The 17,978-nt window shown below is 34.0% G+C and overlaps 1 protein-coding gene across 2 annotated transcripts; it reads left to right on the forward strand.

Annotated features, from left to right (window-relative positions):
• The first annotated feature begins 7,780 nt into the window (after positions 1–7,780).
• Positions 7,781–9,344, forward strand: LOC127812539 (protein yippee-like At4g27745). Of its 2 annotated transcripts, none has more exons than XM_052352958.1 (4): positions 7,781–8,058; positions 8,283–8,357; positions 8,525–8,650; positions 8,912–9,344. In XM_052352958.1, the coding sequence occupies exons 3-4, from the start codon at positions 8,558–8,560 to the stop codon at positions 9,137–9,139; spliced, it is 321 nt and encodes a 106-aa protein (XP_052208918.1). In that variant the 5' UTR covers positions 7,781–8,058; positions 8,283–8,357; positions 8,525–8,557; the 3' UTR covers positions 9,140–9,344. The 2 variants fall into 2 exon arrangements, with proteins under 2 accessions (XP_052208918.1, XP_052208917.1); XM_052352957.1 differs by having other exon boundaries at positions 7,783–8,058; positions 8,507–8,650.
• Positions 9,345–17,978: the final 8,634 nt, after the last annotated feature.

Here is a 17,978-nt window from a genome sequence, read left to right on the forward strand (position 1 = left end):
GCAGCGCCTTATGTAACATAGTTTCTTTGACACGTTGGAACCTTTTTTTCAGGATTATCACTTCTCCAGGACTCCGTGCGTCTTTCCCTACTACTTGCCAAGTATTCTGGACGTGACAATAATGTATTTTTCTTTCGCCTCTTATAAATAAGTGTCATTTTCCTATCCTTCGTAGCATATCTGAACTTCTCCCTTTTGATAGAAATCTATGTAGTAATCATTTCTACCAATGTACGGATATCCAGATCAATGGCAGAAATACTTTTATAATATCTTCTCAATTTCATAACTATCCTCCTATTTTTGTCCCAAAAGGTGAATCGCTTACCTCAAGCGCCCCTACACCTGCCCCGACAGAATGTGAGGGGGTTAATCATGGTGACTCAGTCGGGCACAATGGCTAGACCAGTGTTCACTGCGCATAAAGAGTCCCCCTTATTTTGAGAGATTGCTCCCACACTGTCGCTGGCAAGACTCGATCCTTGGTCCTTGGTCCTTGTCCCAAACTTCATCTTGGAGGCACTTTATGCCCCCAGCTATGACCAACTGAGCTGCCCATGCAGGCGACTATCATCCTATTCTTTCTTGCATTTGAAGCAGCTTCAACTCGTTTACTCAAACAACTCATCCTTTTCTTCTTATATGTAAATCGTAACTAATTAAGCAGTTGGTATACTTTGTATCAATCTTTCAAATGATTCTGTAGGTACAACTTACTTGGATGTTACTTGGATGTGTAAAGTTCAAGTGAAATAAAAAATTATTAGGCTTAATAATATTATTAGATTAGATGTTTTTGTAAATAAAAAAAATGCATCAAACAAGAAAAATCAGACAAAGCGATTACAAGAAACAATAGGGGCATGCCCTGCCAACACGAAAACTATACAAACCTAAAGACAGCAAACCAGGAAATAATGGGAGCAATAATGTTACAACATAAATGCCTCAAACAGGCGAGGTAGAAAGAAAACAGAGTAGCTCTATGGGGACCCTTCACATGAAAAGGCCTCCAACCAATAGAAAAAGCCTCGGCCCCTAAACCCATTGCAAAATTCTTGAACAAACTTGCATTTGCATAAGGACAAGAAAACAAACTCTCGTACCACAGGATTAGTCGCATCTAAAGAGACATCATGGCATAGAAGGAAAAAGGACTAAACCAGGCAAAAAAGTGGGAGGTGCCAAAAATGGACAAAAGCTAAACCTTGCAGAGTACAAGGGAAACGCATTGAAGCTAACTTGGACAAAAATAAGGTTTGGATCAAGGAAGTTAATTGAAAATATGAGCACTCATTGTCGTGAAAGCAATGATTATTGCGCTCTTGCCAAATGAGATAAACACTTGCTTGAAGTGTAAGCCTCACCGGTACCATCGACGGGGATTTGCCACACCATCTATGAACTGCCACAAGAATCCCACGGGACTAGCTATGCCAAGGTTAGACAAACTTCACTTGACTTCTAAGAAGAGAAATCACCTGCCAAGAAAAAATCAAGCAAGGAATATGTTGAGCCAACTTGATCATATTAATTAAGATTTGATGATTAACAAAAATATTTTTATAAGATAAATGTATTTTCTAGTCATGCAAAAAATAAATTTATTTTGAATTAAAAATGGGTACAAAGAGTAAACTTATTTTTAATTAAAGGTGGATTGTCTTTAAACATGTTTTCTTGTTTTAATAATTTATGTCTCAAAAGCTTGATTTAAATTTTTATATCTTGATGTATGTATTTCTTTCTTATGCAAAAAGTAAATTTATTTTAATTAAAGGAGAATTGCTTTTAGACATATTTTCTTGTTTTAATCATTTATGTCTCAAAAGTTTATATTTGAATTTTCAAATCTTGATTTCTCATGCAAAAAGTAAATTTATTTTGAATTAAAGGTGAGACATGTTTTATTATTGTTTGAGAAAGCTTAAACATTTTTTGAATTTCAAACTTCATATTAACCCTTTCTTTAATGGCGAGTGTGTTTCAAAGATGTATATATATAAGGTAAGTATGGAGGCTCAAGGAGAAACAAACTTGATAGAGCATTCAAACAAGAGTCAGAAGATTTGAAGTGCTGGAAGTGTGCTGGCTGGTGGAATTCTCAATCGTTGATAATTTGTTTGTAATTGTCTCTAGTTGTAAATTTGTTATTTTTACTCACTTGTTGTGTGAGAGGATTATATTTGCAAATAATATGCTAATAGTTCTTGCTTAAGCAAATGATTGTATGTTGGTTCTACCTCCAATTAAAAACTAGTGTTGATTCTCTCTAGTGGAACCTCAAGCTAAGTCTTGAGAGAGAGAATTAGGCTCTTTAGAACCGAATCTCTATAAATTTCTCTTGTTCCTTATGGTTATGTAATTTTATTGTTATCAATCTTATTGCAATCACCACATATTAAGATCACATATTTAAAAGTTTTTTAAAAGAGTTAAAATTATTAATTTTTGAAAAACTCAATTCACTCCCCTCTTGGATATTTTTCTGGGTAACAAAACAAATGGTTGTGGCTCTCAGAAACAGCTATGCAAAGGTAACACCTGTTAGGAAAAAATAGATATAGATTAAGACGATCGAGAATGGACAGACGCTTCTTAATAGCAAACTAGAAGATAAAAGCATATGGGGGGACTCTTAACCCATGCCAAACAAGACGATACCAATAGACTTTATCATACTTATTTTGCAAGACCTTTATGGTAGAACGCATAGATAAGGCACAATTAGGGCTGGGAGCCACCGAGGGCGATCAGGGGAAGAAATGTGCAGAAGGCTCAGCATTGAAGAAAGAATGAGCTAAAGAGCCTAAGGGGGCCTGAATTAGGCCAACACCAAACGCCTTTCACAATAATGTCAGACACTCTGGCAATAGAGGGAAAGGACAATTGACAAGGAAGGGAGCGAGAAAAATAATCAACAAGCACCCCTAAAGGATGCCACTGATCGTGCTATAGAAAGATCCTACACCCATCCCTAACAAATCACCCAAAGAATCAACGAACCTTGTCCTTAAGGTTGAGAAGCTTGCGCCAGTACCAAGAGCCAGCTACATTCAAAGAATGTATATATAGTTAATTAATAAAATAATAATGATTAAATATATTACAAATAATTTAAAATTTTAAAAATCTATAAATCACCATAAAATTAGAAAAATAACTTATTTTAATAATAAATAAAGATTTATAAATACGAAGTGTTACTTAAATGTGTAAAGTTCAAGTGAAATAAGAAATTATTAGGCTTGATAATATTATTAGATTAGATTAAATAGATTCAATGTATGCAGTTACTTACAATCAAAGAATGTAACTTACAATCAAAGAATGTAATGATTAAATTATAAATAATTTAAAATTTTAAAAATCTAGAAATCACCACAAAATTAGAAAAATGAAATACTCATTAAAGAAGATTTACTTTGATAGCTTTTCATTTACGAAATGTTACTTCGATGTATAAAGTTCAAGTGGAATAAAAAATTACTAAGTTTAATAATATTATTAGGTTAGATTAGATATATTCAATGTATGCATCTAGTTACATTCAGAGAATGTACATATATTTAATTAATAAAATAAATAATTTTAAAATTTAGAAATCACTACAAAGTTAGAAAAATGAAATACTCATCAAATAAAATGTTAGATTCAATCTAGATTAGATAGATTCAATGTATACACCTAGTACATTCAAAGAATGTACATATAATTAATTAATAAAATAATAATGATTAAATTACAAATAATTTAAAATTTTAAAAATCTAGAAAAACTACCACAAAATTAGAAAAATAACTTATTTTAATAGTAATAAATAGTCATAAATATTTATGTATATAAAATGTTACTTGGATGTGTAAAGTTCAAATGGAATAAAAAATTATTAGGTTTAATAATATTACTATTAGATTAGATAGATTCAATATATACACCTAATTACATTCAAAGAATGTACATATAGATAATTAATAAAATAATAATAGTCAAATTACAAATAATTTAAAATTTTAAAAATCTAGAAATCACCACAAAATTAGAAAAATGAAATACTCATAAAAGAATATTTACTTGGACAACTCTTCATTTTCTTCTTGTATCCAAATCGTAACTAATTAAGTGGTATATTTTGTATTAATTTTTCAAATGGTTATATAGAAATTTAGAAATCACCACAAAATTAGAAAAATAAAATACTTATAAAAAATGATTTACTTGGATAACTCTTCATTTTCTTCCTATATGCAAACTATAACTAATTAAGCAAGTGATATATTTTGTATCAATCTTTCAAATGGCTCGGACAACTCTTTATTTTCTTCTTGTATGCAAACCATAACTAATTATGCAGGTGGTGGTATACTTTGTTTTAATATTTTAAATAGTTATATATGTGCAACTTACTTTAATAGTAATAAATAAATATTTATAAATATAAAATATTATTTGGATGTGTAAAATTCAAGTGGAATAAAAAATTATCAGGTTTAATAATATTATTAGATTAAATTAGACAGATTCAATCTATGCACCTAACTACATTAAAAAAATGTACATATAGTTAATTAATAAAATAAATAATTTAAAATTTTAAAACTTAGAAATCACCACAAAATTAAAAAAAAATGAAATACTCATCAAAGAAGATATTAGATTCAGCCTTAAGATATTAGATTCAGCCTTAATATATATATATATATATTGATTGTATATCTTCAAGACTCTTTAAACCGAATATCTCCAGAATTTTTATTTTTTACTAAATCAATCCTTAATTGTTTTTAAAAATGCCATGACACCCCTTAAACCTTATATAAAAAACAAAATTAATAGGGTATTTGGCTTACTGTTTTTCAAAATAACTTTTAGGCTGCTTAACTTTTAAGTTGTATAAAGTTTAAAAGTTAGGTAGCATTTAACTTGATAACGTGTTTGAATAAATGTGTTTTAAGCTGTCAGTTATATAGTTATGTGTTTGGTTTAAAAGAGCTAATAAATTATTATAACCTGATAAAAAAACAAAAATAAACATGTAGTTGAATAATGATACAAATAAAATGTATAAAAATATTAATTTTTAATAAAAATAAATTATAAATTGATATCTAACTGATAAAATCTTTTCATTAGATATTGATAAATAATATACAATTATTAAAAAATATATTAATAGAATATTTTATTAAAGCCAATATATTATATATGTGTTATATATATATATATATACACACAATGAAGAAGGCAACGATGGGTGACAAAAAGAGAAGATAGGCGACGGTAGCGGACTATGGAGGCGCAGGTGGCAAATGACAGAGAAGTTGATGGAGGAGACATGCATGGAAGAGGCAACGATGGAGGCTAGAGACTGGAGGCGGTGGTGACTGGTGATGAGTCTAGAGGCGGCAGTCGATGAGGATGGAGATGGGGCTGGAGACGACAACTAGCAACCGCCATGGAAGAGGTGGAGGCGTCGGCGACAATAAAGAATATGAGGATGAGTTTGGAAAGAGAAAACAAAGAAAGGATAAAGGATATAGTGTTTAAATATTGGGAATGTTTGAGGGTAAATTTGTTATTTGATTGATCAACACAATAAGCTGTTAAGAGCTTATTTGGAAACACTAGAGGGGAGGAGATTTTGAAAAATGCTATTGAATTAACTTAAAAGCTAGGTAGTGTTTAAGCTCTTAGATCTTACCAAATGCGTAAAAAAATAAGGTACATAGCTTATAAGCTATGTTAAGGGGTCAAACTAGTAAGCTAAACACCTTAACTAATTTAAGTTAATTATCTCTAATATCTATTTAATTAAGTTAAATTAAGTCAAGTCTAATACAAAATAAAAATAAAATGAACAAACATCATCTTTTGATGATGGAATGGGTTTCAACAAACATAGAGGGAAATAAAAAGAAAAACCAACCATTTGTTTTGGATTTTGATGAACCATAGCCTATATTTTTTAATTTTATTTTTTTATGTTACATTATATTTGATTTAATTTAAAGCAATTAAATATATGTTGTTGTTGAAATACAACAATTGAAGATTTATTGCATGGGAACGGTTGCTAGGCGTTTGTTTCGGCTCCAATAGGTTAGACTCTAGGATGAGAGCTGGCTTTGGGAAGAAGGCTTCTAGGAGGAAAGTGCATCCCCAGAGAGAGAGAGAGAGCAATCTGGGAAGGAGAAAATCTTAGAAAGAATGACTGACTCGAGAAGAAAGTTAGCTCAGGAAGAATACGACCAAGAAGGAAGAAGGCCCGGAAAGAATGTAACCTCAAGAATATTGTTTCTCAATGTTTGTTAAAATGAGCAAGATAAGAGAGTATCAAGATAAGGTCGAAATATTTTTCGGACTAAGATATGGAATAGTCAAGATAAGGTTGGGAAGCATTCCAAGAGTTTTTTCAAGTTGTTTGTTAAATTTTTTAAAATGCACTAGATGACACAATCGTTATTTTTTTATTATCTATAAAGACTAACATATGCTTATCTTGAGGAGGAGGGGGAGAGATAAACATATCTTGAACAAGCAAGATAAGAAGTCAAGTGACTTCTTTTCCAATAATCACCAGATAAGTTTAACAAACAGGTTGAAAAGACCAAACCTCCGGGATGCTTTCCATATCCCACATTTTCTGGTCTATATCTTGGTTAACAAACACTACCTAAGTAGGATGTCTTTCCGGGAAAGGTCTGCACTTGATGCCTAGGTTCTGGAAAGAAGGGTGGCTTTCGCCTGACAGTTGTGATCATGGACAATGGTTAAAAGGTTCGCATGGATTCCTAGCTTGCGATGACCCTTCAATGCTCAACTCAGTATTTACATGAAGACAATTGCTCAAGAAGATTTGTAATAGGTAAATGAATGTAGATATTACCGAAAGTTGATGTTTTGTCTTATAACTGGTATAATTGGGTTTACATAGGCGTGATTCCCGAGGAAATCAAAGGGACACATGTGTTTCATTCCCAAGTTCTTGGAAGGTCATGTGTCACACATCCCTAGGGGCTCGGAGGGCCAAGTGTCGATGAATTTGGGAAGAGAAGTTTAACCATTTCTTACGTAGGAGGTGTTCTAACCATTTCAAAAAAGTTTAAGGACCATTTTGATAAAAAAATAAAAGTTTTGGAGGACAAAGGAGCCAAAAATCTAACATTCAAAAGGTGTATGATTGATGTACTTAATAAATTAGTAATGGAGAGAATATCATAGCTAATTTTAAAATTTTTAATAATTAATTAGAAAAAATTTAAAATTCAATGGGGCTTTAAGTCTAATGCCTAAGATTTAAGAGGTGAATGGTCAATTTAGTACGGATGGGTTACCCCAAAATTAAAAAGCTATGAAACCTAGGAGGTAGGATGAGAAAGAAAGTGTCCTTTCCTCTCTTCTTTTTAAAGGTTATTTCCCTTCTTCCTATACTACCCATTCTTAATAAAATGAAATGAAATGAATTATAAATGAATGCAATGAAACATTATTTCTTTTGGGTCGAGAGAAAGAATAGAATAAAAAATAATAAAATTAATTAAAAATAATGATAAATAAGTCAACGATACATGTCTATTTTTTTTTTCTCTACTTTGGAAAAGACAAAAATGCTCGAGAATGAACAAAAGGATGTGACATTCATTATATTTCATTATTGTTAACTAACCTCCTAAATAAAAAGAAACCTATTTTTATTTATTTCAATTATATCGAATTCTATTATTTTCATCTTCGAATAAACCCTCAATCCAGACACAGCCCGTCCTACCAGAAGTAATAATAAGAACAGAATAGAGAAGCCCCGAAGGGCGGTGTGACCCATCTTCCGTACTGGGAGTGATACCCTTGCATCTTTGTCGTCTTCCCATCAGAAAACCCACCTAACTCGACAGAAAAAGAAAAACTCCTTAGTTTGCAAGAACCAAAAACCCTACAATCTCTTTCTCCCCTTTCCCGTTCTCTCTGAATTCATCGTCCCGGGTGGCGAAGCTGCCGTTAGTTTCAATCCAACGGTTTAACTGTTTCTTTCTGTTGTCCAAGATTGTTTTTGGTTTCTGGGTAAGTGTTATTTTCCCAAGATTTTCTTGACATACAAACACGCACCGTGGATTGTCGGCCTGGACATAAGGAACTTCAGTTGCAGCTTGTTTCGGTTACTGGGTTCTCTTCTGTTTGGCCCCTTATCTCAAATTCCAACATTGGTTTTCGTAATTGGCCTTTTTGTTTTCATCTGGGTTTGGTTTGATTTGGTTTAATCATTGCCTTGTTTGCTCTATGGACAGTGGGAATCTGGTAATTCTGGTCAAAGAAGGCTTAACAAGATAAAGATTGTGTGTCTTCGAGTATTGGTAATAGTGGTAAAGCTTCTTATTCCCTGTCCATTATATAGATCCACACATACAGATATGTGCGTGTGTGTATGGCAAGTAAATTGATGTACTGTTCCTTGGCCATTCATTGCTGTAGAGTGATGCTTTGTTTGGTTTATTGATATTTGGTTTGGAAGAACATCCTTTTTAAACAGAAACTAGCAGATTGGTGTCCATATTGATCATCCATGGAAGAGTTGATTGGACCAAGATTGTACATTTGCTGTAATTGTCGAAGCCATGTTGCCTTTCACGATGATGTTATATCTAAAGCCTTTCAGGTGAAAGTTTTAGTAAGGTGATCTTAAACTTGTGAATCTGTGTAATGATAGGAAAATAAAATAAAAGTAAGAGCTCATTTTCTCATCAAGATCTGACTCTGTTGAAAACAATTGTTTTCGACACATAGTAAGAAAAAGAAATGAAAAACCAATTAGCTTTCACTAAGTTAATTTGCTTAGGAACCTGAACTTTCCATTTTGCCTTAGCTCAAAGCTTGTTCCTTGGTTGCATGACTAAAGATTTTTTGGTTTTCATCTTAGGGAAGAAATGGTCGGGCATTTCTCTTCTCCCATGCAATGAACATTGTCACTGGACCGAAAGAGGACAGGCAGCTAATGACTGGCCTCCACACAGTCACTGATGTCTATTGTAGTGACTGCCACGAGGTACTGGGTTGGAAGTATGAACGAGCTTATGAGGAGTCACAAAAGTACAAAGAAGGGAAGTACGTACTTGAGAAATCAAAAATTGCCAAGGAAAACTGGTAGTTCACTAAGAACTCCTGTTCACGTGTCTTATTTGTTGGTGTAAAAGTCTATCAATCATCCCCAAGTTCCATGTTGTCCAAAAAGGTGCAATCAATTTAAATTTGTTCAGTCATCATTCCCTGATGTGCCTTTCTTTTATGTTCTTGTGCAGAAATTACATTTGAGATTATTGAAGTTGTGAATAGAAGTGCTTGTCTTTCTGGTCTATGCTTTGGCTCTTTATGCTGTAGAATGTGCATAACCATAAGAAAGTTTTATGTGATTAAAAATTGGTTGTTAGTATTCCCATTATCTGACCAACTACTTGTCTTTTTGTGTTGCTTTCTCTTGTTTATGATCTACCCTTAGTTGTTGATGAGAACCGATCTCTGTGTGGGTGAATAGGTTTAAGCTGTGGCTCCCATAAAAGATAGAACTATACAATTGTTTCTACAAAGTACAAATATGATCATCTGTAGAATCAACAGTATTGTTATGCTTGATTATGACTGGTATCAACCAGTCAGATGCATATAACAGTCAGGTGTGCTGTTCTTAGCATCATGGAGGTATAATTCTATAACACTCCTATTTGCTTTCATTTGGGTAGCATGATTGTTATGTCATGGCTAACTATGGCCTCTTAGCAGTTTCTTATATTAATTTATGACTTTGCTTCTACTAGTAAGTGTGGGACTTATAGAAGATATAGCCATAGATAGAAATGATTGACGAGCTAGAAGTCATATTGCAAACCCCTGCCTAGTGGGATTAGCACTACATATGTTGTTGCTGCTTCTACTAGTAAGTTCGGGAGTTGGAAAAGCTAATACAAAGCATGCATATTACAATGCAGATACGAGTTCACAAGTTTGTATCCTCAAATCACGTCTAACCGTCTCTAGTTATTAAGTTTAACCCTTGTAGTATAGGTTTTGGCTCACCAACTGGGGCAGCTTGCTCCAAGTTACGATGTTCTGGTTGGACAAATGGTGGCTAAAAGTCTAAAACTGATGTGACAGCAAATTGTAGATAGTTTCCTAGAGGTGATATCTAAGGCCAGATAGGTTTATCATGTCACGTCCATAGAAGGGGTAAGATTGGGGTTAGGAGTGTTGACAAATCACATTATAGCTTAAAGATGAATAAATGTCATTGTCCCAATACTCCTGTGAGACTGGCTCTTGCTGATCACATGCTGTGTAGTTTTCATTTCTCCTCACTGTACCACATGGCTGTTGTTTCCTTGTTTTGCTGCTTGCCCATGTAGAAAGTCCTGCTATTTGCAGTTTTTACGCGAGATGCACTCTGCTAAGGTGCCTGATATTCACCCCAGAATGCAGTATGACCAGAAGAAACACGTACTTTCTTCAAACAGGTCATAATAAATATAGGTCCAATTGCCAGGCCAGTGTCTTCACTTGTTTTGCTATTCTATTGTTCAACTCTCCACTCTATGGTTGTCTTAGGAAGTTCTTTGCAGCTCTGAGATTGAGTTTTTATTCATGAGCTTTGTCTAAATGATGGATCCATCCATTTGACTTCTTGTTCACTCTGCTACTGATTTGTTCTTGTGATAAACCTAGTAGGAAACTGGGTAATGAGGTCATATGAAGCTCAAATTTGTGAAGATGGAAGTTGAAGGAATCGTTGCTAGTTTATAATATGAATGGACCAGATGACAAAATGCTGATCCTTCTCCAGTCTTAGTTATGCTTGTTTAAACTGGCAGCGGGACTCAAATGTTACTTGATTGGGTTGAGCTTTCTAAAACGTGATTTAAGATCATTCTAGAACTGATGTGGTAGCAACCTTCCGGTTGTTTCTTGGTTACTGGAAGGTTATAGGTTTATTTTGTGAAAACTCTTTTTGTAAGAGATGAGACTATGCACGAATATGATCATCTCCCAATCCTCGTAAACCCAGATTCTCATTTAAAATTTCATGAGATAAATGTATGTTTGAGCCTGCATCAAGTGTTAGTTTAGTATTGCTAATTCGAAATCGCCTTTCTAAACAGATTTACAAACTAATGTTAGTATTGCTACAGAAGATTAGTCTTGTTGCTGAACCCACAAGATGATTAGACTTGTAAAATGGGTTATGTTAGCGGCCGGCAAGCAAGTCGTGCCACACAGATTGACTTGTGAAGAGGGGCTTGTAGTTGGTGTGTTTGTTTGGCTTGAAGTTGCACAAGGGGAGTTGCTAATAGTTGTGTTTCTTTGAAATAGCAGGAAAATTAACTTTAATCCTTGTAATAAATGAAGGTGACCCATAAGAAAAGGTAAAAAGAAATGAAAGAAACAGCAAAGAGAATAGAATGCCACCTACTATTGTGACAGGTAAAATGTTTGTTATCACTGGCTCCCACTGCCTAATGATACAGTTGCCTAAGGATTAGAAAAAGTTGATTTGGTTTAGAATCATGACAAGAGAAAAGAACGTTAAAAATATAGTAAAATTAGGTAGTTATCTACTATTGTGACTCATTGAACCAATGACTTGCTTGGCTGGTGCTACTCAATTAATGCCAGTTGGTTACTCCTGGTTTGCCCTACCCGCCGGTTGAATGAAAATAAGTGAGTACAAATTAAGGGATTCTTCTCTTTCTTTTTCAGTTTTCAATTTTAAATTTATTTTTAATTTTATATTTTAAGCGTTTATTTTGAGATTATTGAAAATGTATTTTTTTTATCGATAGTATTTTTCGTGTTTTGAAAATTTTGAGTATGTTTGTGATAAAAATAGTTAAAATAATTTTTTATTATTTTAATTTTTTTTACAATTTTTTTTTTGTTTTTGAAAATATGAAAGTAAATATATTTTTACTGTTTTAATAAATTAAAAATTAAAAACGATTTGAAAATAATAAAGAGAATCGGACCTAAATGTTTGTAACACTTTAGTAAATAAAAATAATAATTAAATAAATGAAAAACACAACCAAGTCCTACTCGTCGTTGTGTTTCCCCGGTTGCCCTCTTCCTCGACCTCCATCTCGACTCTAATCTTATATGAAAAATAATATTTTTAAAATAATATTTTTAATTTAATGTACAAGGAAAAAAATAAAAATAAAATTAGAAAAGTTTTGCAATAAAATTATAATCTTACTTGTTGAAGTGACACACTGCTACCATTGTTTGGGCGATCACCCCTGCCCTTGTGGTAAGATGTGTTGCCTGACATGATAACAAAGGAGAGGGGTGTGACCTGAATTCCTCTATCCTTGCCCCTGCCTGTGGTCTCAGCCATAAAAAAAAAAAAAAAAATTATTGTACAAATAGAAAATAAAAAGTTCATGTGAAAAAGAAATCATGTCATATTAGCTGGATACTATTCCTAACTAGTGCCCTATGGCAAGGCCTCTTATTGTGCATGATTTGGCTACAAATGTTGCATCGAATAGGGGTGGGCCTGTTGGTTGACCTACCTGCTTCATTTGGCTCTTTCCTTATCAGCTTCATGGGCCTACTAGGCTACCTTCTTACTGTTGTGCCTAACACTCATGTCATGGATTGGGCAGATAAACTCCATCCGAGTCCTTAAATAAGTCTCTTTTGTATAGAATGCATTGCAACAGTCTTCAAGAGTAACGTTGGCATCAGTAATGCTGGAGTTATATGCTGGCAAGGATCTCAATTACGCTTCCAAGACATAGATTGAGTGGTTGGACAAGTAATATACTTAGTTCGCATTAATAGATCATGAGTTCGATCCTAACTCTATAGAGTGAGATAAAATCTCACACTTACAATTTATTTCTTCTGTCGAAATTAAGGGTACGAACAATGGAGACCGTGCAAGAATGGTCATCCAAGAACCCCAATTAGTTGCCAAGCATGGTAACAAGAGAGGTCCTATTAGCAAGCCTCACAACATAAGTCGGATTCTCTTCCATCATCTCATATTTCTATTAAGATCTTGCACATCTTGCCTTGTTGTCCCACAACATCTAGCCTCCCTCTTGACAATCTTGTGAGTGACAATACTTTCCCAACTTGCAGCCTCCTCAACCATTCGGTGCGTTAAGGTCCACCATTCTAGTTCTTGTAGTGTCTAGAAGAGTAAGACCTAGTTTCCCTCCTTACATCTCTTAATTGTTGAATGATTCAACAAAATTATTTATAACACGATCAGATTTGGATTCAGATGAAGACTTCTGTCTACCCCACTAATGCAATGGTATCTACTTTAGCCAACATGCTGCATCCTTAGGGCCTCCATCTCTATCATGACAATCTTAAAAGTAGTTTCATTATAAGCCATTACCACCGCCAATAATAATTGTTCTCTTAAGTTTGAGTCTCAGAAATATAGTCTTCAAGTTATTGAACAGGTGCTTACATCATCTTCTATGATCAGAATCCAAGTGGAACTGATTTAGTGTAGGTTCATTATCCTTCTATCCATTAGACATGAATGTCCAAAGGACACCATTGATTCTCTCTCCAATGAAACTTCTAGCCATTAGACATGAATGTCGAAAGGACACCATTGATTCTCTCTCCAATGAAAAATAACCAACTATCCTTGCACACCAATTCAAATAACTATTGTTGCCAGGGTTTAATGCCACTATTACCATCCTATCAAACTGTAGCAATGGAATACCACCATAAGGACCTCTAAGGTGGTGGCCATCTAATCTTAAGAATGGCTTGCATCCTACCATGAACCCTTTATAAATAGTTGCATATGACAAAAAAATTCTTTGAAATGTGGCAAGTTTAAGGTTTGGTGGCTTCACATCCAACTCATTTTAAATGAAATTACCCAAGTTTGTTCTCTCAACCTCCTTGGCATATGATGGCAATATCGAATAAAAAAGCCCATGGTCGCCCTCAATTAACCTATCTCACATTGTGGTACAAAGGTGCGCTTACACTAAGCGAAACATAGAAGAGCTTAAACTGGTTTTCAAAAGCATTTTTCAAAAACCATAAAACAAGTAGTGGAAATAGATCAAAACTCTTGCAAGACTTAGAGATATACAGCCATATGCATACATTCATTCAAAATGAAAAATTCATAAGAAGTAACATTTACCTTATGGACGAAGAAGGTAGCCAGTTGCTTCCATTTGTGCCTTCGAACTCAAAACACTTCAGACTCTTGTTAAGCTTGCACGAACAACTTCACGAATAGCTTCCGATTAGCTCTCGTACATGTTCTTTGGTTAACCAAGCCACTCCCACAAGCATAGAATACCAAGTCGCTCCACACCTAGGCATACATTGAAACCCTTCGTTGGTTCCTTATGCTAGTCGAAACCAAAATGAAGGTGACATTAGGTTGACTCTCTGTTTTTAAGGATGGTCTCCAATCATTTAATGATTGTAGGATCAAAGGGAAGGGGAAAGGAGCAAGAAGAGAAGAAGGCAAGCAACAAGACAAATAAATAAGAAGATGAACAGTAGTAAGAAGACTATTCGGATGAGAAAGGTTTCTCTTGGTTTCTTGCTTTGGTTGCATACTCAAATGGAGACTCTCTTCGTTCTCTTTATTAAATCTCTTCCCCCATTTCTCTTCCTTCATTAAATGCACTGATGAGGGCCACAATGAAGAAAACGACAAAGCATTAAATGCTTTGTTGTCGTTAGATTCAGATGGAAGACAAATCACAAATCTGAAATCCTATTGAGTGAAACTGTTGACATTTTTCTACCACAAGTCAACAGTTTCACAAACTTGATCCCTAAACCCTAAACTCTAACTCTTAAAAGTCCTTTGATCCATTTGTTAACTCTTAACAATATTCATTAATTCTTAAAGGTCTCTCTGTTAACTCTTAACAATATCTATCATCATTAATTCTTAATGATGATTAAGAACATATTGTCAACTAAATATCACAAATTCAATGTTATGTTTGTATGGTGTGTGACCTTTTAGATTCACAACCAAATAACAATTAGGAAACATCAAACTCTTTGACATCGACCGAACTCTTTCACCTATTTTGGGAATCTCTTCATCTCCTTAAAATACCCCAGAAGGTCTTGAGTGACAGTTAACATTATATTAGGACATTCTTATAAGGCAATGAAGTCAAACTTCATATAAACCTATTAGGGCTAACGATTATCGTGTAATACAATCCTTCCACTATCTAATATCTCAATTAAGTGAAAGTCATCGACTGATTAAACTTACAAGACTCGGTAACTATACTAAGGATCTAGTTTGTTGTGATCAAGATGGCATTGGAAACTCTTTTTTTATCAATCATACCTTGGGCAAGGGTTTTCCAATCAAAGGACAACAAAGATCGCATAAGATATTCCCCTCATGTAGGAGGTCAATGGATCCCATTATTACCAAAATAATAATAATAATAATAATAGAATTAGTGATGGAAGAAATATGTCGCTAATTCTTGGAAAATTCGTTGCTAATTGCTTAGCGACAAATTTAGTGATGAATTTTGATCCATCGCTAAGTGTTGCGTTGCTAACAATTCAGCAACAAATTTATTCTCTCGTCGCTATAAAAGGCGGAATTTTTCAATAAAAAAAAATATTTTGTCTCTAATTTGGTTCTAAAATCGATGACAAAATCTGTCAAATTTTGTATTTAGAGATAGTTTTTTCGTCTATATTTTGAATTAGAGATGAAAAAAATTTCGTCTCTAGTTCAAGATATGAACTAAAAAAAATTTAGAAACAAAAATAATTTCTTTACTAAATTAGTTATGGAGAAAAAAAAACTTATTGGTCATCAGCCACTATCCATTGCTGGTTCGAACAATTGGAACCAATCATCTTAATTGCCTTGATCTAGTGACCAACATACCCTAAAATAAAAAAGTTCTAATAGTCGAATCTCAGTAGATTTGAAAATTAATGTTTTGAAAAAAAGGTTACTCGTTTCTTGAAGGGCATTATTGAGCACAGTCCATAGCAGATTTTGATGATTAAATCGATCATCGGAATCACCTTGGTCTGGACCAACATAGCCCCAAAACTAGAACAATCCAATGGTCAAATTTCAATAGATCTAAAAATTAATTTTTTGAAAAGATGCTACCCGTTTCTACAAGGGTATCGCCAGCCATCGTCCATGGCAAATTTTGATGATCGATCCGATCATTAGAATCAACTTGGTTTCGTGACCAACATATCCAAAAATCAAAACTATCAAATGATCAGATCTCAATACATCTAAAAATTAATTTTTTGAAAAAAAAAAAAAAAAAAACTATCCATTTTTTTAAGGACATTGCCAGCCATCTTCTATGAAAGATTTTGACGATCGAAATTGATCATCGGAATCACCTTGGTCGAGAGACCAACATACCCAAAAATCAAAATCATCCAATGATTGGATTTCAATAGATTTAAAAATTATTTGTTTTTAAAAATGCTACCCATTTATGAAAAAGCATCACTGGCCACCGTCCATGCTAGATTTTGATGATCGGAACGGATCATCGGAATCACCTTGGTCTAATGATTAACATACCCAAAAATCAAAACTATCCACTAGTTGGATCTCAATAAATCTGAAAATTATTTTTTAAAAAAAAATTACTCGTTTCTGGAAGGGCATCGCTGGCCATCGTCCATGCTAGATTTTGATGATTGGAACCGATCATTGAAATCACCTTGGTTTGCTACCCAACATACTCAAAAACCAAAACAATCCAACGGTTGGATATCTCTAGATCTAAAATTTAAAATCAAAAAACTGTAAATTCTTACCTTAAATTAGAGAAACTCCAGTCACTAGCATTTGAGATGGCATTCAGTGGTCGATAGAGAGAGAGAGAGAGAAAGGACTATCAAATAAGAGGCATAGAGGGTGAGCCGATGGCCAGTAGTTATCGGTCGTGGAAGAAGAGGAGAAAGAGACATAGGTACTAGGGAGAGGAATAAGCACAAGCAAAGGAGAAGAGGATAAATACATGGAGGGAGGCATGTAGACGAAAAATTTCATCTTTGTTCACATTAGAGACAAAAAAAAATTTTTGTCTCTGAGTTCAAAGACGGAAAATTTCCATCTTTGATGAAAAAAATTCAAAGAAGGAAAAAATTCTATCTTTGATTCCAAAAAATATGCAAAGACAGAAATTTTTCCGTCTTTGAATTGAGAGACAGAAAAATTCTACTTTTGATTTCGTCTCTGACGGAAAAAACTTTTAGAGATAGAATTTTTCTGTCACTAATTTTGTTTCTAAAAAATTTCATCTCTAAATCCATCTTTAATAGAAATTTCGTTATCCGTCTTGAAATCCGTCTCTATTAGAGACGAAAATAAATTGTCTCTAAAAATAATTTTTTCTTTTTGTAATGCATCAGCAATCACCTGCATTTGGGAGCGCGAGAGCCTGTCTTATCTTATAGGTAGATGACATTCTCCTTATAGGGAATGATGTTGGCATGTTGATGTCGACTAAGATTTGGTTATCCAATAAATTCTCTATGAAAGATTTGAGAGATGTGACATTCATCTTGGGAATCTGTGTCTATAAAGATAGAGCGAGGAGATAGATTAGTCTTTCCCAAAGCCTGTACATAAACAAGTTGCTAAAGAGGTTTAGCACGAAGAACTCCAAGAAATGGTTGATACCTATTTGGCATGGAGTTCCACTCTGTAAGAGGATGTCTCTGTAGACTCTGAATGAGAGGCAACACATGGAGAGAGTTCTTTATGCTTCGATGATAGGGAGGCTCATGTACGCTATGTTATGTATGAAGCCTGATATCACATATGCGATGAGTGTCACCAGTAGATATTAGTCTGACCTAGGTGAGGAGCACTGGGTGGCCGTTAAACATATTATAAAGTACTTGCGAAGGACTAGGGATATGGTTTTGGTCTATGGAAAAGGTGATACTTGTGTTAATGGGTTCACAAA

This window comes from Diospyros lotus, chromosome 11 (genome assembly GCF_014633365.1).
Source record: "Diospyros lotus cultivar Yz01 chromosome 11, ASM1463336v1, whole genome shotgun sequence".
NCBI lineage: Eukaryota > Viridiplantae > Streptophyta > Magnoliopsida > Ericales > Ebenaceae > Diospyros > Diospyros lotus.